At 40.0% G+C, this 21,957-nt stretch overlaps 1 protein-coding gene and 1 long non-coding RNA gene across 4 annotated transcripts in view; one reads left to right on the forward strand and one right to left on the reverse strand.

Moving 5' to 3' along the window:
* The window catches only part of LOC140714236 (paladin-like), a 271,350-nt gene extending 267,292 nt beyond the window's left edge, over positions 1-4,058 (forward strand). For all 3 annotated transcript variants that reach the window (XM_073025263.1, XM_073025262.1, XM_073025264.1), the window contains one exon: positions 1,599-4,058. In XM_073025263.1, the coding sequence (XP_072881364.1) occupies positions 1,599-1,748 (150 nt within the window). In that variant the 3' untranslated portion in view covers positions 1,749-4,058. The remainder of the gene's footprint in view (positions 1-1,598) is intronic.
* Positions 1-21,957, reverse strand: part of LOC140714237 (uncharacterized) — an 81,161-nt gene that overhangs the window by 37,140 nt on the left and 22,064 nt on the right. The gene's annotated exons all lie outside the window — the stretch shown is intronic.

Consider the following 21,957-nt stretch of genomic DNA (forward strand, 5'->3'; position numbering starts at 1 on the left):
TCTCCAGACCTAGAGGAACCCTGTTGTAGTGCAGTCATATTCTCTTGAATTTTGATATTTTTATGGGAATAGTGGAAGCCACAAACGCTATGACTTTTAGAATGTATAAGCATTATATAATCCTTGCCTTCTAGCTACCTACTAATAAATTTCTGATCATTTTTTGAAGTAATGAGTTTTGATGGTTTCCAAATGGCAATGACTTTATTGCCACTTATTTAGAAGTTGCACAAACTGATATTTACCATACCAACATTGTTTTAGCCAACGGGTCAATCAAATCAGTTTCAAAATTAGCTTTGGCCTCATTTTCAACAAAACAGTCTTACAAAAATATGGATTCATTGTAATTAATTTTCAATTAGTATATTGTAAGGTAAATTAAATTTACCTTTGTTGTTAATAGTACTTAAACATACAAATATAATTAGGAACAGAAGTAGGCCACTCAACCCCTCAACGTTACTGCACCAGTCAAGATCACAGCTCATCTGCATGCAAGCTCAACTGTACATACCTGTCTATCCATCAATGACTTTTGATCATCTTTAATCAAATGTTCAAAGTCTCTTCACTCTTTGTGGAAGAGTGTTCCAAACATTAGCAGTTTTCATTTCATCTCTGCTTTAAATAGATGACCTTTTATTTTTAAAGTGACCCCTAGTTCTAGAGCAGGGGTTCTTAAAGTGCTTTAAGTCATGGACTCCTTTGGCAGTCTGGTGAAGCCTATGGATCCCTTCTCAGAATAATGTATTTAAATATATAAAATAAAATACATGGGATTACAAAATAAACCAATTATATTGAAATACAGTTATAAAGCATTTCTGATATTGTAATCTATTTGCTTCTTTTTTAACACATTAAATAACAAGCCTTTACATTTAAAATACAGGCAAGTTAGAATTACATTTTATTTTTAAAGGCATCAGTGTGAAGGCAGTTGTTGCTTTGCAGCAGGTCTAATAACTATGGTAATTTCAAAGTAGAGATTAGCAATATTTTGAGATATTTCCAACAACTGTAACATGATATGAAAATTTCTGTGATTTCTATTGATGACAAAGTCACTGCTACTGCTAATAATACTGTGCTTTGTTGCCTATATTCATAATTGAAAGAAAAACTAAATTTTATTTGGAGGTTAATGAAAATAAAGATGCAAATTCTTTTCTCATCCAAGTTTAGGGACCCCAGGTTAAGAACCACTGTTTAAGAGTGTACCAGATTCTTTGTACATTCATCTTCTCATCTTGTGGAGAACCTTATATGTTCTAATATGAATGATATTTGTAGGAACAGCATCCATATACTGTACTTTTCTGTGTGTTCAGCGATGCTTCTTTGTGGGCTATCATTTTATGTATAACTGATGTCTTAGAAATTACATTACTTATCCAAAGATTTATTTTTTTCAACATTGATAAGAAGTAATTCTATTTAAATCATGTTACGGTACAAAAAATAATTTGCAAAGGTCCTGACATTTGATATTTCCAGTTAGCACTGGTATTTTAACATACTGATAATTAAGCAATGTCAAAAAATCCCTTGAATTTTGTCCCAATTAAACCATCTTTGTATATTTTATTTTTAAGGTTGCTGCGAAAGCAGGTGTTTATGAGATCCTGAATCGCTTGGGGTTCCTTGAATTTGAAGAGCCTGAAAACACACCACTGTCTCAACTGTGCTACCGCTGGTTGCAACAGAATACGAATATACTTCCATTCCGAGGAGAGTTTATTTAGTTTCTGGACTTGCAATTTACCAGATACCTTACTGATTAGTCAGTGGTTGTACACATTTACTTGTCCAAGTTTTTAGAACTGCCTGATTTATCCTTGCCAAATAGCGCTGAGAAAAGTGGCAAGTGGATAAAATTTCCAATCAAAACGACAGGGCTGTGGAGAGCAGTACAGTATGATTAATTTTGAAACTAACATAACAAAGAGCCAACATTGATAACGTATGATAAAAGTTTAAAAACCAGGTCATCAAGGTATTTGTAGCTTGTGAGAGAATCCTTCAACCAAAATAAAACAACAGGATTTAAGCAATTCCATTAATACCTAAGGTTATTTAATTGTTGGCAGTGATCAATATAATAGTCTTCTAACTCTATAAGGTAGCATTGTTGGCCTTCACAGAAGAGAATAATACTACAATTTAGTATGTAACCTAAATAGATCTAGGGTTAAAGTATTAAACAGCATGTTCATTGTAACTATGGGATATATTAATTAAAGATCACTGAATAGGAAAACAGCAAATTCTGTAAGTAGAATCCATCGTTCACTTTTTCAATGTTTACCACTGACATATCCGTGCATCCTTAATTTTTCATGACTGTAATGCATGATATTGTAAACTATGTTAAATTTATAAGATGTCATATCACACTTGTATATTGTCACTTGGATTTTTAGATACTGAATGTGATGTTCAATTCCAAATGTGGTATATTAACTTCCACTGGATATGTTGCATTCATTTAGCATACGACACAACTGAAATTATATGCATTTGTTAACTTTAGCGCCTAGATTCCAGATGCATTATTTTCCTCTCTAGTGAACTCTTTTGAAGACTAGGTTGGTTTTGTACAGTTTTATGCCAGTGTTGCTGAATGCAGGAGAGTTATCAAAATCAATGTTTTTTTTCTGCATAGATTTTAAATAAGGATATAATTGTGCTTTTGCTAAATGTATAACATAATCAAAATCTTTTCAACAGTTGCATTTTTAAAAAATTTTAATAGTTCAAAAACTACATTGGATCTATAACATGGCTCATTTAAAAATAAGAGGTGGTGACTTGAGTATCCTTTTGAAGACTTAGTCAAATGATAAGTATACTTTTGATATTGAAATAAAATTGTAAATACTGTGATTATTTTTCTAAACTTAGAAAGTTTATGTATTTAAAACATATTATCATGAATAATCTTAATGGTAGTGGATACATTGAAACTTACATCTTTCTTCCCCATAATCACTTTCTCTTCCAAAACAACAGAATCTACCTGCTATATTAGTATAATTTATCTTTATTGTTCTTTCAACTACTCTATCAAACCAAAAGCAGAAGATACTGCTTTCCAATTTAGCAAAAAATAACATTAAACCAGAAATTCATTTTCAGTGCAATGTAAAATCATAATAATTGTCAAGTCCAATATCTGAAATAGTCTCAACGATTTATCCTTAACATTGATTTTATGAGTTCTGTGTTTTCATATTTTGCAAGAGCTTGGCTGCCTTTTCCCACTCAACAGTTGCTACTACTTGAGACACTGAATACTTTTCCATAGTAATGAAAGGATTATTAATGATTGTGGAACCATGATTTTCATGCATATGTAGCAATCACTGCAGAGGTTTTAGTTCTGCCAAATAATAACATACCTTGCTTTCCAGCTGGTGAGGATCAGTGCTGAATTTTGCCACAGGCAATTGGTTTAGTTGGAATTTATGTGGAAGCACAGAGACTGCTGGGAATGGGAAGCAGATGTATGGGAGCGAAGTTAGGAATACATAAAATGGACATTAAAGAACCCAGAAATACTTGCTGCGTCCTTTTTGTTGAACTTGATAGTGGGCTATTGCACAACGTAGAATTTGTCACCAAGACTCTTTGCGTACATTGGCTCCCCAATTAGCATATGACACCTTGCACGTGTATTTCTTCTCTTCTCTTTAAGCTCATTTACCTTTTATGTTAGATGCAACAGCTGCCACATTTTCACCAGTTGGTGAGTCATTCCAAGCTTCAATGCTCTTTTCAAGTGAGTGTGCTGCCGGTTTTGTAAATCAGGTTGTTTGTGTTCTTTTATTATTGGAGCTGTTTCCAGTCATATGTAATTCGTCAAAAGTTTGATACAATGTTTGAACAGCATCAAATGTGTTATCCAGATCACTGCAAACAGATAATTTTTCTTCATTACATTATCCTTGGTTACAAAATAATAAATTATGTTACATATTTCAGTATTAACAATTTTGTTTTAATTGTGAATTAATTATTTAAAATAAAGATTACAGCAAAAAATTTTTACACTTCATAGGACTTCTGTATTAATACAATTACAATTCTTCCAATATCATCCACTTAATGACAGACACTCATGTTTTGCAACTAACTGGAGTCGGTCAAAGCAATCTTATGTGTTGTCATGCATTGGTGAGAATCAAATATTCATTATTTTAATTAAGTATTTTATCCCTATAAATACTTAAAATTGGAGATCCAGTAAACAGTTCAAATCTAGAAGCTATGGAGGCAGCTCACATTAAGGACAACACATCTTAAAAAAGAAAGAAGTACCATCATATTTTATTCTATTTATAAGTGCAGGTTACAAGGAAACATGGAAATTGTGTTTTTTACATTCATTTCCAGTTACAGAATCCAGAAGTAGTAGTCAGACATAGGGCTTGAATATTATAATTCAAGTTCTATGAATTACAGTCTGTCAAAGTGTTGGAAGGTTGTGGGTAAAAGTTTCAATCAAGGGCCTTGAGTATATAATCCAGATGAACTAACAAATGCAATAGAGAGGGCATGCAGTGGCAATGATGATAGTTTTTTGCATGCCTCATTAAGTTGAAATCTCATACTTTTGGTGATGAAGAAGTTTCTATTTCAGGGAGGCAAAGGGATTCAGTGAATGTCCCAACACAGACATTACTAAAACTGATAATCTTATCACATTTTCTGGGTCCATGCCATGTTCAAACTAGCTATTGCATTTCTTCTTTCAATAAACACTGCTCTTTAAATATACTTATTGGTTGTACTTCAAAAGGCATGAAAGGAAGTTTTAAATGCAGATTTTTGTTTTTACTTCAGTTGTGTATAGCTAAAGCTACTCTCATTAAATAATCGACACAAAAATGAATTTAATGAAAATATCTTAGACTTGTTTAAGCTTCGTACCTCTTAGGTCACAGAGCTCTTAATTTGGAAGCACAAAGGAAAAATGAAATATAATGAACTTGTATTAGGTTTTATGTGCAGCTCATTGTGTATAACGGTGTTATTATTTGATAACTTATCTTGTCAGGTAAATCCATGCTGCCAATACAACATGGTGCCATATGCATTTTAGTGTGGTGTGCTCACTTAACAATCAAAAAATAAATTCAATACACCAAAAAAAGTTACGTGTAATTTATTTGATTTATGAAGTGCTTTTTAATGACTGCCAATTTCTCTCAATTCATATCTTGAAAACACAAATTAAAATCAAATCTTACAGCATATATGGAAGGACTGATATTTTTGTGTTTTATAGACATTTCTTTGCCAAGTTAGAAACAAATCTGCAAGTGCTAATTTTCAAGTAAAGGATAAAAAGAAAAATACTTTTATGGTTTAATATTATTTCACAGGATTTTAATGTTGTTAATGTTGAGCCAAAGAGTCTCTGAAAAATACTGGAGGAACTCAGCAGGCTAGACAGCCATGGAATTGAATCAGCAGTCAATGTTTTGGGCCAAGACCCTACTTCAGAACTAGAAAGGATGGGGAAGATGGCAGAATAAAAAGGTGCGGGAGGGGAAGGAGGACCAGCTAGAAAGTGACGGGTAAAGGCCTGGAGAAGAGGAAATCTGAGAGGAGAGAAGACTATCCCTTGGGAGAAAGGGAAGAGGATGGGCACCTGGGGGAGGTGATAGGCAGGTGAGGAGAAGAGGTAAGAGGCCAGAGTGGGGACAGAAAGAAGAGGGAAGGGGAGGGAAAGAAAAATTATCAGAAGGAAAAATCACTGTTCATGCCATCAGGTTGGAGGATACAAAGATGGAATATGTGGTGTTGCTTCTCCACCTTGAGAGTGGCCTCATGGTGACAAAACATTGGAACAGGAATGGGGATTGGAATTAAAATGATTGCCTACCAGGTGATTCTGCTTTTGGCTGATGGAGCAGAGATGCTACCTGACACTTTAATTCATACTCCTCACCTGCCTACCACCTTCTCTGGCTCCCCTCCTTCTTCCCTTTTTCCCATGACCCACTCTGCTCCCCCATCAGATTCCTTCTCCAGCCCTTTACCTTTCCCATTCACCTGGCTTCACCTATCACCATCTAGCCAGTCCTCCTTCCCCTCCCCCAACCTTTTTATTCTGGTTTCCTCCAGCATTTTGTGGGTGTTACTCTGAATTTTCAGCATCTGCAGAATCTCTTGTGTTCTTAAATATCCCTAATGATTCTGCCTCTGCCATCACTCATGCAGCACGTTCCATGCACCTACTACACAGTGTAAAAAAAACTGCCCCGACATCCCCCTTAATACTTTTCCTCCACTGTCTTAAAATTATGCCCCCTTTTATGTGCTATTTATTCCACTTGATCAATGCCTCTTTATCTAGTACATCAGTATCGTCACCTCTCATCCTCCTCTCCAATGAGAAAAGCCCTACTAGCTCATTCAACCTAACCTCATAAAACAGGCTTTATGATTCAGATATCATTTTGGTAAATATCTGCACCCTTTCAAAAGCTTCCATATTATTTCTATAAAATAACATGACCAGAACTGAATACAATACTTCAAGTGTGGTCTAACCAGGTGTTTATGGAGCTACAGTAGTACATCATGGCTCCTGAACTCATCATAAGCATTCTTAACCACCCTATCAACTTGCGCTGCAACTTTGAGGGGATCTATGGATGTGGACCCCAAGATCCCACTGGTCCTCCACACTTCTAAGAATCCTGCCTTTAACCCTGTACTCTACCTCCAGCTTCAATCTTCCAAAGGGAATCAGTTCACACTTTTTTTTTTAGATTGAACTCCTTCTGCCACTTCTGAGCACAGCTCTCCATTCTATCAAGATCTAATGGTAACCTAAGACAAACATCTACACTATCCACAACACCAGCAACCTTCATGTCAATTGCAAACTTACTAACCCACCTTTCCATTTCCTCATCCAAGTCATTCATAAAAGTCATAAAGAGCAGGGGTCCTAGTACAACCCTTGCAAAACACCACTGGTCACCAACCTCCAGACAGCATACACTCCTTCTACGACCACCCTCTGCATTCTGTGGGCAAGCCAATTCTGAATCCACACAGCCAAGTTTCCCTGGATACAATGCCTCATGATATTATGAATGAGCCTGCAATGGAGAACCTTGTCCAATGCCTTTCCAAAATTCATATACACATCTCCTGCTCTCCTTCATTGAAATGTTTTGTCATTTACTCAAAGAATCCAATGAGGCTTGTGATTAACGGCTTGAATTAACCTTTGCACTCATGGCATAACTCAAACAAGGTTTAACCCTCCCCCTCCATGTTTCTTTCTTGTAATATAACAGAGAAATGTATACAGTAAGTTTATAAATAACACAAAGATTGGGCAATTTGCTGACAGTCTGTAAGGTGCTCTTAGACATATCGATGTTTTGGTGAAATAGGCTGAAAAATTGGCAGATGGTGTTTAATCGACAAATGTATAGTTGTGTTCCAACATGTTATGTTTTATTAACTCCAAAACATTGAACTAACTGAAAGAAAAACAAGGGGAGACCAGGAGAGTGTGTAGTTTTCATTTTAAGGTTAACATTAAAGCATGTAAATGACATAGTGGCGTGATGGTGTACTCAGTTTATGTACTTTTACATATAACATGTAATGCGTTATGTAAACAACCAAAATGCTTAATCTAATAATATATTTACAAAGCAAACATGAGGAAATCTGCAGATGCTGGAAATTCAAACAACACACACAAAATGCTGGTGGAACACAGCAGGCCAGGCAGCATCTATATGGATGTCCACTGTCCACGTTTCGGGCTGAGACCCTTATATATATTTACAATATTACTTACATATTACTAAAATATAAAATACACAACACTCCTCCCTGCTTAGCTATAAACTCCAATTCAACTCATATAGGTAATGTACTGCTCTCTCTCTGTATATACTCATACACACACACATATGTATATACCTGTGCGTATATGTATAGATACATACACATAACACACAGTACAGCTGCTATATACACATTCACAGCAGAGTAAATTTTAATTTGCTCCATTCAGGACTAAAGATTTGATTGCTGTAGTGGATTTCTTGCTCCTTTGTGATAATGTCTTTCCTGACAGTAGTTGGGGGAGGGGATACTCAGCTTGGCAGCTAAGACTTGCGGCTATGCAACAATCTCAGGTTCTGTGGCTTTCTCTGTGGTGGTTATAAAAGTTGACTCTGAGTCTGCAAGAAGTGGCTCTGACAGCTCTGGATACCCTACCTCTGGACGTTTTGGCACCCGAACAGTGCATGCTTGATCTGCTGATCTACCCAAGCCACCAGACAAAGCTTTGAGCCAATTCTTTTCATTTTGACTACACACAGATGATCAGCATGTAGCTCCTCCAACATATTAGCCCTCAGCTTGGATGGTATAATAACTCTCAATCCCTACAGAAGGCACCCTCCATCAAGAGCAAGTTCATTCCGGTGCTGGTAAAAATGCAGGTACAGGGATCTCTGCAACACATTTCAGCCATTTTGAGTTGCTATGTAGATCTGAGACAGTGTGGAGTAGTTCCTGATTTCCCTTTGTATTATTTCTGCCATAATAAGGAGACTTTTGATTTGTGTTAGGGAAAATACATCAAGAGGAGTGTTCTCTTGTGTAAATTTTTCAGTTTTTTTCCTTTCTGAGGATAAACAGCACAACCTATCAGCATTTCCGTTAATTGTCCTCTTGAATTTGATCTTGTAATTGTGTCCTCCAAGAAACACAGCCCATTTCTACATTCATGCTGCTGCTATTAGTGGAACATCCTTCTCTATGTTGAGAATAGACACTAGTGGTTGATGATCAGTAATGAAGATAAACTCTCCCATACAAATACTGGTTGAAACCAAAAAACAGAGTCAAGGCTTCTCTGTCAATCTGTGTATAATTTTTCTCTGTAGCAGTAAGGAAACGTGATGCAAACACTATGGGGCATTCACTTCTATCACTCAAATTTCTAAAAGTTCAAAGTAAAATTTATTGTCAGACTACATACATGCCATCACCTACAAACCTGAGATCCTTTTTCTTGCAGGCATACTGAGAAAATCTATAGAGTAGTGACTGTGAACAGGATCAATGGAAGAGTAAGGGCATAGAAAGCAGCAAACTGTGCAAATGCAAATATAACTAAATTGCAATAAATAACAAAAGCACAAAATAACAAGATAAAGAATCCTTAAAGTGAGATCATTGGTTGTGGGAACATCTCAATAGATGAGTATAATTGTCCGCTTTTGTTCAAGAGCCTGCTGGTTGAGGGGGAATAATTGTTCTGGTGGTGCAAGTCCTGAGGCTCTTGTACCTTCTAACTGATGGCAGCAGCAAGAAAAGAGCATGGCCAGGTGGTGAGGATCTTCGATACTCGATGCTGTTTTCCTACAACAGCACTTCACGTAGATATGCCTAATAGGAGAGCTTTACCCATGAAGTACTGGGCTGAACCCATTACCGGTAATAGGATTTTCCACATAAAGGCATAACATAATGTGTACAGCTATGATTGCAGCTATACCATAAGGTGAAGTGACATGGGCAATCTTCATTGAACGACACATGTACAGTTTCTAATGTCACCACTTCCTTTGTCATCATGAAAGCCACCTAACGTTGCTTTGTCCATTGTCTTATCCTCCCAATCAAGTTCAAGAGGTTTGAGCACAAAAGCCAAGATGGGCAGGAACTTGTATTAGTAATTGACAAATCCTAAAATGGACCACAACTATGACATGTTCTTTGCTCTTGGGATATTCCCCACTGCTTGAATTTTCTCAGCACACTCATGTATTCCCTGTATGTTAATGGTGTGACCACAGTAAGCAATGCCTGGCTTAAAAAAATTATACTTGTCACATCATGATCTGAGTCCATATTCTTCTGAACATTTTAACAACGTCTTGAGAGTTGGGAGATGTTCCTTGTCATCTTCACTAGTAACAATGATGTCATCTAAGTAACACTGAGTGCCCGGGCAGCCTTGCAGCACCTGCTCCATAGCTCTCTGCCAGAGTGCAGGTGCCCAGATGATACTCCAAATATAAGCCTATTATAACAATAAAGCTTTTGTGCATGAACTTCGGACTCTTCTTTCATCTCCATCTGGAGCTAGGCCTCAGCTAAGTCCATTTTGCTGAAGTGTTTCCCTTCAGAAAGCTTTGCAAATATATCTTCTATCCTGGGCAGAGGATATCGATCTACTTTCAATACTCGGTTGATGGTGACCTTCAAATCATCACAGATCCTGACAGACCCATTTTTATTGGCTACTGGGACCAATGGCATTGCCCATGGGCTCCTCTCAACCTTGAAAAGAATTCCTTCAGCCTCCATGTGATCTAGCTCTCTGGTTACTTTATCACAGATGGTAAAAAGAACCGGATGCGCTTTGTAAAACTTGGGTGTGGCTTTTCATTTAACACTATTTTACCCTTCATATGTTTGACTTTTCCATTGTCATCCTTGAACACTGCTGTGGCATCATCCAATACCTTCCTTAATTTGTTTTCATTTGACTCTGTTGCAGGTTATGCGCCATGCAAATAGTAGATAAATCTTCAATCAAGTTGTAGGTGTCTCAGACAATCGTGACCCTAAAATGCTAGTCCTCCTGTTTTTACAGCATACAAGCCCAATGTGGCTTGTTGGTTATTGTCTTCCACTGTTACGACTGTCAGTCCCACAGGAATTACCTTTTCTCCAATATAAGTTTTTAGCTGGATATCTGGATAAGTATCTTTGAAATGCCGTTCAAACTTGTTTTGTGGGGTGACTGAAACAGCTAAGCCAGTGTCCAATTCAATTTTAATTCAGTACAACACACCCATACTGTGTGTCTCCCGCCAGGTTTCACATTGTAAAGCTCAAGGCTACCCAGTCATGTGTCAATCTCATCATTATCAGATTTTTCATAAACAGCATGCAGATTAGTGCTGTTTTTGAAACTGCAACTAGAATTTTTATCTCTTACTCTTCCCTATGCAATCCGTTTACTTGTCTGCCCGATATGCTCTTTGTATGTGTCCTACTTCGGATTTCTTTGCAAGTTTGTCCCTTAAACCTGCATTGGTCTGGTGCATGTGTGCCCGTGCCACAATGGTAACTTAATCTGTGTGGCCAGGCAGGCCTTCATCTTGACACTGCAACTTCGTTCCCACTTAGTTTCATTCCTGACTGCAACTCAGTTGTGTCTGTCCGCTGTTTCCATTGATATAGCAATTTCAACTGTTCTTTAAAATGTGAGTCATGCTTCAATTAGAAGATGTTTTTGAATGCTTTCTTGTAAGATTCTACAGACTAAACAATCTCTTATTTAGTCCATCAGTGCATCATTTAGTCCATCAGTGAAGTGACAATGCTCAATCTCTTCAATTTATTCACCTAGGCTGAAATGGACTTCCCTTCCTTTGGATTCTGCTTATGAAACCTGAAGTGTTCTGCAATTAACAATGGTTTTGTATGTAAATGTTCCTGCATTATTTTCACAATATCAGCAAAGCTCTTTTTGGCTGGTTTGGTTGGAGTAGTTAAACTTCTAAGAAAACTGTATACCTTTAAACCCAATGCACTCAGCAAAACTAGCACTTGTTTCTCATTTGCTTCAAAATACAGCTCAATTCACTCAGGATACATATTCCAGTTATCTCTTTTGCAATCAAACACATCCCTTTTCCAATGTAGCCAGCTAATTCTACGTGTTTAAAATTCATGATTATCACCTGGTACTCACTATTTATGATCCTGTGAATTCATCTGTTTTCTGCCCTTTTTAAAAAAAAATAAACTCAACAGTTTCTCTCTCCCCCATCTGAAGAGACATGTAATGTGCCACTTTAAAAAAAAATTGGACATCTCACTGTGTTTCAACAGGTAGATTAGTCTTCTCGGGTTAGTTTTAAAATTTACTTATCACCACTTATGTTTTGTAACTCCAAAACATCAAACTAATTGAAAGAAAAACTAGGGGAGTTTGCCTAGTAACTGAAGTACTGCCTTCTATTTTAATTTACAACAGTGATGAAAGGAAACTAGGTGTTCAAGGTTAAGTCTGCGACATATTGCTACAATTTCAATCCATTGATGGATTAGTAGCTTTGAAAAGCAAATCAACCTAATCATCCTGACAGGAGCCATTGAGAAATATTTTTAAAGAAATAAATTTGTTGTAATCACTGCATTTAGTACATATAATAATTACTGGTATGTACTCTAAAGTAATTAATTTGCAGTTTTATATGGCAGGATCAACCAAATGAATACACCTAGCCCAACCAGGGCAAGAGCTTCTTTCCAAACTTGTCAAGAAGCAACAAGCTAAAGGATGGCACAGAGATTATTTCATACAGATTTATTCAAATATGTTTCAATACAAACATTTTTCTTTGTTTCATAGTTAATTAAAATAGTGATATTCATAGAGATCTGCTTTAATTTTTACAAGCAAAACATGATGGTCTTAATATCATATAAATGTTATATTCTTTGGTATTTGGTTCCAGTTTGCTAATACAACACAGATTGTGTAAAAGGAATATTTTACAAACATGAAACTAGATGACTTCAAATCGCCATATGGTCACATTCTTTCTTTCTCTACATGAACAATGATAAACCTCTGCTGTAAGCACACAGTAGTTTATGATTAGCATTGATAATATTCTTTAGAGAAAATCCGGATATATTTCTTTTACTAATTTTTGATTGACTTTGTATTGTAAAGTAACATAGTACCATCTGTTTGGGATGAGTGCAAAGGGGCTAATGTATACTAAGTTCAAAGCATTTTGGCCCAAGATATTTGGGGCACATTTATGCAAATTATAATAAAAAGTGTGCATTATCACTGTAAACACACAGGACACATTTTTACTTGCAATTGACTAAATGTTTCGCTGGTCAAGTATTTCACTGATCAGGATTATGTTTTCCAGAAGCCCTTGTCTGAGGTAAAGTGCAGTAAAGGTGATGTCACAGACATTATTCCTAATACTTTGTTATTGCATTGGCTCCAACATACTTCTTCAGGTGAGAGTAGTTTTGACTGTGTAAATTGAATCTACCGTAGATTCCGGATTTTAAGCCGCTACTTTTTTCCCACATTTTGAACAGCTTTGAACTTTGCGGCCAATAATCCGGAGCGGCTAATGCAAGGTTTTTTTCATGCCGCCTCGTAAACATTTTGCCTCGTAACAGTAGACCAATAAAATTGATGAGTAGTTCACAGAGGTCCAATGAAATTGTACGATAAATCAAGCGCACTTTCACAATTAAATTATTGTAAATCAGTCATTTGTACTCACCCTCATCAACATGGAAAACACTCGAAGCATTGTGCTACCTACCCTCTTAGTTTAAACTATATTTGTTTTCTGTACTACATCGCGGGATGCTATGACGACACACCCGGTTTCGCGGCGTCTTGTGGGAAAATGCCGTTTGCGATGAAACGGAAAGGAGGGGGTCGAGCGGCGGAGCGGCTCTGGATCTGAGCGAAATCTGCTTTTAAATGCCGTTTGCGATGAAACGGAAAGGAGGGGGGGAGCGGATTCCGCGAGCGGCTTTGGATCTGAGCGAAATCTGCTTTTAAGTTAAAGGTATCAATAACTTTTCCTGGTAGGCTGCAGTATATATATTTTTTACCAGTCGTTAGGAGATATTGGAATGTTGTTCAGTAAAGAAGTATACGCAACGTATATTTAAAAGTAGCCGCGTACGGGCACGGTTCGAAAAAAAGCATTTGCAATATGTATTTGTTTTTGTTACCATATGGATTTAATTAAAAGTTAAAAAAATCCTCACGTGTAATATCTTTCTGTGTAAATATCTCATATTACAACGTGGGACACCTGCGGTCGAAAATCCGGTGCGGCCTAAAATCCGGTGCGGCCTTTACATTTAAAAAAATGATTTTATTTCTAAAATTAGTGCCAGCGGCTAAAAATCAGGTGCGCTCTGTAGTCCGGAATCTACGGTAATAATTCTAACAGAAACAGTATATCAGGCATAGTTGCCTTGCATAAAGTAAAATAAAAAATGATTAGATTCTTAGTCGTATAGACTATTGATTTCAATTCAATATATTATTTGAAGTAGTCACAATGCCCCTCAAGAAAGTAATGTGAGAGACATGATTACAGGTTTCAAGTGCAATGAGAATTTTATAACAGTGCTTTTATAGATGATTGGTCAGTTGTAATGAAGTGAGTGTTCACCATGCAAGAAAGCAAATATCTGCATGTAAAATATTGAGTACTGAAAAGCAAAATTCATTTCAGCAGTTTGAAATATGACAAACAGAAAATAATGGAGATACTCAGGAGGTCAGGCACCACCTGCAAAGAGAGAAACAGCATCAAAAAAGTAAGAAAATCAGATGGCTTTAGACCATAGAGAAAGGAAGGGGAAAGAGAACAAAAGGGATGCCTATGATATGTGAGGGACCAAGGCTGTCCAGGTGACACTTGTTTTTGGTGCAATTTAATTAACCATAGTTAATTTGCCAGGAATATAAATGGAGGGAGATGCATGAAGGCAATTAGAGAGAGAGAATTAAAATCAGATGCTGGAACTGCAAGATGAAGAATTGCTGAAATAAAAGTGAAACGGAAATACTCATCCGTTCAGGTAGCACCTGGGGAAACAGGAAACCTGAGGTAATATGACAGCTTACATTCCAACACAGTCAAGAAAAGCCACTTATCTGAAGTCTTTAAATACTGTGTGCTTAGACTGCAGACAAGGTGCTGTTCCTTTGAGTTGGGTTTCATTGGAACAATGAGGTCAAAGATGCATTTTCAAGTGGAATGGAGAATTAAATGATGGTGACTGAAACTAAGCATTATTCTTGTGGACTAAACAGAGAAGTTCTGCGTAGTGGTCACTCAATCTAGATTTGGTATCTCCACTGTAGCTGAGAGCATCAAATGGGTTGAAAGAATTGCAAGTGAATTGTTGCTTCATCTGGAAGTATTTAAGTTTCTACATATTTGCAGTGAAGTAGGGCAAGCATCAAGTTTTCTGGAAAAGTACCATGAGAGGAGATGAAAAGCCAACCCAAGAAATTGTGGAGGATACAGATCCTTTAGGACATATATGTCAAACTCAAGGCCCGTGGGCCAAATCCGGCCCACGGTGGAATTATCTTTGGCCCGCGAGATAATATCTAATTACTATTAAAGCTGGCCCCAGTAATTGAAGCGCCTATGGCGTATGATATGGCTAATGCTGAGTTTATTCAGGTACCAGGTTTTCAGGGTTTTTAGTGTTTATTCGGCAGTCTTGCTCGGCAGTCTTCTTCATAAGAAACGGAATTTGTAAAGTGAAACACTTTGTAGTTATAGCAGAGACTGAGACACATGAGAGCAGGCTGAAAAAACGGAGGCAACGAAAGCTGCGTTCGCACGCGTCCGACTGATCCGGCCCGCATGAAGCTGCATTTTGCTCAATCCGGCCTGTGACCTAAAATGAGTTTGACACCCCTGCTTTAGGACAATGGTTGGGATGGTGGGGGGGTGGGGGGTTTACCGTGCGAGAGGAAAGACTTATCCTGTGTTGAAATCTCATTGAGGATGCCAAAAAGAGTAGCAGGGATGATCCATGAAATAGCAAGAATGGGAATACTATCCTTGTTGTCAATGGATAAAGGACAAGTACACATGCATGGGAAATGAGAGTTCTTTCAGCAATGGTCATAGGAAAAAGGAAGACAGAAGCATTAGTGTGGAAAGTATTCACATTATAATAGATATGGTAGAGATTGAGAAATGGGATATCCAATAGCCCCTGCAAGAAGCAGGGCAGGAGGAAGTACAATACATGTTTGTTTTTAATGGGAATCTTTGGACTTATAATGAACATAAATCTATTTGCTAACCTATATCCTAAGATGAAGATGGCACAGTTAGGAAGGACTGGGAGGATTAGACTTATATTCATTCATCTACAAACTTATTATATGTTCTACATTCATATCAGGTTCATTAATGTATAACAAAGATAGAAAGTTCAAAACATCAATCCTTGTGGTACACCACTACTCAGAGGCTTCCACTCTCAAAACAACCTTCTACCATTAACATTGGCCTTGTGATCGTGCTGATACCCAACGAGTGAAAGCAACACACTGAGTCGAGCAGGGTCTGGTTGAACTGTTTACTGTTTAAATCCGCGTGTGCTTAAGTGCCCGCTCCCAGCATCCCCCACTCTTTGCGGGGCGGAAGTGACGTTGGTTTCAAGGTCCAAGGCCCCGCACACAGGGTCCTCTCGGTTGCTGCTGGCTGCGGACTCGCCCGTGACTGCTGGAGCCGGTTCGCTTGCTGCGCGGGCGAGCTGCCACATGAACCCCCCCCTCGAACCGGCACTAGGAGGCGCAGAGTCCACAGCCTGCACACTGTCAGTCCTTTTAGGTGGCTGGCCTCCTCGTCATCATGGGGGTGGCACCACAACCGGGCGTTCAAGGTCTAGATGCGCCGGTTTGAGATGGTCAATGGTAAAAGTCTCTTCATGAACGCCGATGTCGAGAACGCAGGTCGTCCCATTATGGCGCACCACCTTTTAGGGTCCTTCGTATGGTCGCTGCAGGGGTGGTCTGTGTGCGCTTCAGTGAACGAAAACATACTTGCTCTGTTGTAGGTCCTTGGGCACGAAAGAGGGTGTTGTTCCGTGATGGGACGTCGGTACTAGGGCAAGTGTTCCAAACCACTCCCGAAGTTTAGTTAGGACCGCCGTAGGTGTGTCCTCCTGGCCATGGGGTGCTGGCACAAACTCACCGGGAACTGTGAGCAGGGCACCGTAAACAAGTTCGGTCGATGATGCGGCCAGGTCCTCCTTGGGTGCTGTGCGAATGCCAAGCAGCACTCAGGGGAGTTTGTTAACCCAGTCTGGCCCTTGGAGGCGTGCCATCAGGGCTGATTTCAAGTGCCTGTGGAAACATTCCACCAGGCCGTTGGACTGCAGGTGGTAAGCCGTCGTTCGGTGGAGCTGGGTTCCGAGGAGTTGTGCCAGTGCAAACCACAAAGCCGATGTGAACTATACACTCCTGACTGAAGTGATGTGGGCTGGGAGTCCAAACCGTGCCACCCAGGTGGTAATCAGGGCTCTGGCGCATGTCACCATGGCCGTGTCAGCGAGTGGGACAGCTTGTGGTCACCTCGCGAACCTGTCAACCATGTTGAACAGGTATCTCGCTCCTCTCGAAACCGGCAGTGGGCCGACGAAGTCCACGTGGACATGTTCAAACCTCCTATGTGTCGGCTGGAAGGGTTGCAGAGGGGCCCTCATGCGCCTCTGGATTTTGGAGGTTTGACAGTTCATGCATGTCCTGGCCCAGTGCCCGACCTGCTTGTGTAGGCCATGCCACACAAACCTGTCTGCGATCAGTCGGATGGTCGCCCGGATGGAAGGGTGGGCTAAAAGGATGGGTACAAGGTGTCGAAAACGCGGCGCTCCAAGCGGTCGGGACAATGGGCCGAGGTTGCCTGTTGGACACATCGCAAAGGAGCTCATTACCTTCGGGCCCAATGGGTACGTGTTCCAGGCGGAGTCCTGAGACTGCAGTTCGGTACGCCGGTGACTCGCTGTCCAGTCGTTGTGCCTTAGCTAACACCGCATAATCCACCCCTGGAGACAGAGAGTGCACTGATTGGACGGAGGTGCGTGAAAGCGCATCGGCTACTACGTTGTTCTTCCCGGAGACGTGCTTGATCGTGGTGGTAAACTCCGAGATGTACGACAGGTGGCATTGCTGGCGGCCCAACCACAGGTCTGACACTTTGGCAAACATGAAAGTGAGGGGCTTGTGGTCTGTGAAGACTGTGAACTCCCTCCCTTCCAGGAAATACCTGAAGTGCGGATGACAAGGTACAGGGCCAGCAGCTCCCTGTCGAAAGCGCTGTACTTAAGTTCCGGGGGTCGTAGGTGCCGGCTGAAAAAAGTGAGCGGCTTCCACTGGCCTCGGATGAGTTGCTCGAGCTCGTCGCCAACTGCCGTGTCGGAGGCATCCACAGTGAGGGCAGTGGGGACGTTGACCCGGGGGTGGACCAGGAGCGTGGCGTTTGTAGTGTGTTCGAAAGCCGCCGTCGCCTCCTCTGTCCAAGTGACCTCTTTGACCTTGCCGGACATCAAGCCAAAAAGGTGCCGCATGATCCGGGCCGCTGAGGGCAGGAAACGGTGGTAAAAGTTAACCATCCCAACAAATTCCTGCAGGCCTTTAACAGTGTTGGGTCTGGCGAATCGGCGGATGGCTTCAACTTTTACTGGCAGAGGCACAGCTCCATGGCGGTTGAGGGGGTGGTGTGTGAGATGTTAAAAAAGGGGAAATATTAAAGTGAATTGGTCCCATTGGTTAAGAGTCTTCTTTAAATAACACTTCTGCTATCAATGTACTCCTGGTGAATGAGTCTATATATTTCTATCCTATTATCTAAGTCATTGTCCAGCTCACATTTTTTCATGCGGGCTTTCATTAAATTTTTGTGTAAATATCAATAGTCAATGTTGTATTCATCAGTGGATTGGAAGATCTAAGAGATGGTTTATAAAGATCATGAGAGAAGGCCAAAGATCAAGGAATAAGAAATAACAAAGGTTGGAGAAACCTTATTGAAAGGACTAGAACAATAGGAAGAAGAAGCTAGAAAGATGCAAGCAAAGAGAAGTACATTGTGGAGGAGACTAGAGATATCTGATGGGCTGAAGAAGAAAATCTTAAGAGCTCCATATAGACACACATCGGTGGCTATGAAAAACATCAAGAAAGCATCAATTTGAAAGTGCATCAAAGGTTATATGAAGGCTGAATGGGGTTGAGAGAGAACATAAATCAGCCACGATCAAACGGCAGAATAGACTCAATGGGTGAATGGCATAATTCTCCACCTGTGTCTTATAGTGTAGCCCAAAGTGTGGTCAGAGGGGTCTTACATTTATTAAGCAGGCCATTTCACTCTGATCAACAATTGATGCTACAAAAGACACCCAAGTGTTTCATAATGTCCCTTCGCTGCCAGTGTAAAAATAGCCCTGCCTCTTAAGAGAGAATTGGCGGTTGATCCGGTGTCCCAAGAAGTCGATGGCGGGTAGGCCGACCTGGCACTTGGTGGGGTTGATAGCCAGGCAGTAGTCACTTAGGCGGCGGCAGAGCAGACGTAAATGTGCTAGATGTTCCCGGCCGGAGCGGCTGGCGATAAGTATGTTATCCAGGTAGATGAACAGAAAGTCCAGATCTTGCCCTACTGCGTCCATCAGGCACTGGAACGCCTGCACCGCGTTTTTGAGCCCGAACGGCATCCTGAAGAACTCGAGCAGGCCAAAGGAGGGGATGAGGGCCATCTTGGGTACATCATCCGGGTGGACTGGGATCTGATGATACCCTCGGACCAGGTCAATCTTCGAAAAGATGCACGCCCCGTGCAGGTTGGCTGTAAAGTCCTGGATGTGTGGTACCGGATAGCGATCGGACGTGGTGGCATCGTTCAGCCTCCTATAGTCGCCGCACGGTCTCCATCCTCCCGCGGACTTGGGCACCATATGGAGTGGTGAGGCCCACGGGCTGTCTGAACACCGCACAATCCCCATCTCCTCCATCTTCTTGAATTCCTCTTTCCCAAGGCAGAGCTTGTTGGGCGGTAGCCTGCGGGCCCGGGCATGAAAGGGAGCTTCTATCATCAAATGGCCTGTCCTTAGCATTCAGTAATGCATCTGGCAGTGACAAGAAACTCGTAGGTTTTCTAAGCCATAACCATTGAAGCTATAAATACAAACACATCTTAAAGAAACACATTATGAAATAGAGGTTCGTCTCAGGTTATGAACTTGCGATTACGAACACTCATCCTATGAACAGCCCGAATATCCAAATGAGCGTTTGAGGACTGGTGAAATGGATGGGGTACGATTGGCTTACTGCTATGAGGCTGCAGATTTTTTTTCTTCTGGAATGGAAATGGAAATATTTTGTATGCCTTCTCTTGCCACCTCCCACCTTTCCTCTCCCTTCCCCCAAAGGTTGGGGGCCAAACAGAGTCAGCCAAACAGAGCTGCGTGTGCTGGTCAGACTTAACTGTTTACTCACCTGGTCAGTGAGGCTGGCTGGCAGCCACTCTTCCCAAATATGCTCACTCTCCTGTTAAAGTTACTTCTATGACCCTGTACACAAGGGTATAGTCTGGGTTACCAACAGTAAATAGGAAATGAACACTGTCATAACCTGGGAACTGTCTACACCATGGGGCCTTACCTTTGGAGGATGCAGTTGCTGAAAGTATTGTATGAAGGCACTCCATTATCTGCGCTGATTTTGTTCATTTACAGTAAATTAAAAGAATATAACAGTGTACACTGTATGGATTTGGATGGACACGCCAATTTTGTTAAAATGTGGTTGTATAGACTGCAAAATTAAATACAGTTGAGATTAATCAAACAGTTGTAATGGCATAAAGAGGGCACATGAAATTGAATGGGGTAGATTCCTATTGTGACCACTTATTCAGCATCAGCTAACAATAAAATCCATGAATGAAAATTGTAAACACTAACAATGGGCAAGTAATAGGTTCCACTAGATTTGCCCCCATAAATTTGGCGAAGTCCAAAATCTATTTAAGTGACACCAAATACACAATACATACAACACTGAGATGCCTGCTTGAGGTACAGCATTAACGCCTGCTTATGTTATTACAATCTGTAAACTTTATCTGCATTTACCATTATGTACTCAATTCACAATGTGATTAGAATCCAAAATAATTTTCAATGGATAAGACCCTGATCAAAAGAATCTCCCCCTCCCCCACATCTTTGTACAAATTATTTATTTCCAATATAGAAGAAATTCCATTCTTTTAAATGAACAGTGAGTAGATTAATTCTGTAATGCACATAAAGCCAGGTCTTTCATGGTTCTGATTGGTGCAATGAAGCTAGCCAATGCTCTATTTATAAAAGCTGCAGGAAGTAAATGAATGGTCATGCAGAAGATAATGTAAACTTTGACAAACTTCTATAAATGCACAGCAGAGAGTATCCTAACTGGCTGCTTCACATTATGGTATAGAAACACCAGTACCCAGGGAGAAAAAGGTGTACAGCCCAGTCAGTCACAGGCAAAGCCCTCCCCTCTGATGAACATATTCACAAGGAGTTTTGCCACAAGGAAGCAGCATCCAGCATCCAAGCCATCTCACTACTATCATCGGGTAGGGGGTACAACAGCTTTAGGTCCCACACCACCAAGACAGGAGCAGTTATTTCCTCCAAACCATTAAGCTCCTGAACTGACACAGATAACTTCACTCATCTCAACTCTAAACTGATTCCACAACAAATGGATTCAGTGTCAGTGTCTCTACAACTCATGTTCTCTGTATTATTTATTTATTTATTGTTTCTGCAATTTGTCTTAGACACTAGAATACTACAGCACAGTACAGGCCCTTCAGATCTCGATGTTGTGCCGACCCATGTATTCCTTAAAAAAAGTGCTAAACCCACACTACCCCGTAACCCTCTATTTTTCTTTCATCCATGTACCTGTCCAAGAGGCTCTTAAATACCCCTAATGTTTTAGCCTCCACCACCATCCCTGGCAAGTCATTCCAGGCACTCACAACCCTCTGTGTAAAAAACTTACCCCTGATGTCTCCCCTAAACTTCCCTCCCTTAACTTGTCTTCTTTTGTACATCGTCATTTCTCAGTCTTTATTTATGTATAGTTTTTTCATAAATTGTAATTCTTTATTTTCCTGCAAATGCTGGCAAGAAAATTAATGTCAAGGTAGTATATGGTGGTAGAAACGATTTTGGTTAGAATTTGCTTTGACTAGGAAAGGTTAGATAGGCACATGGTCTTTTTTCCCCAGCCCATATTTTTTCAATCATTCATACTTTTAAATCCTATTGGTCAAGATCAGTTTTACTTTTATC

Source organism: Hemitrygon akajei, chromosome 21 (assembly GCF_048418815.1).
Source record: "Hemitrygon akajei chromosome 21, sHemAka1.3, whole genome shotgun sequence".
NCBI classification, from domain to species: Eukaryota; Metazoa; Chordata; class Chondrichthyes; order Myliobatiformes; family Dasyatidae; genus Hemitrygon; species Hemitrygon akajei.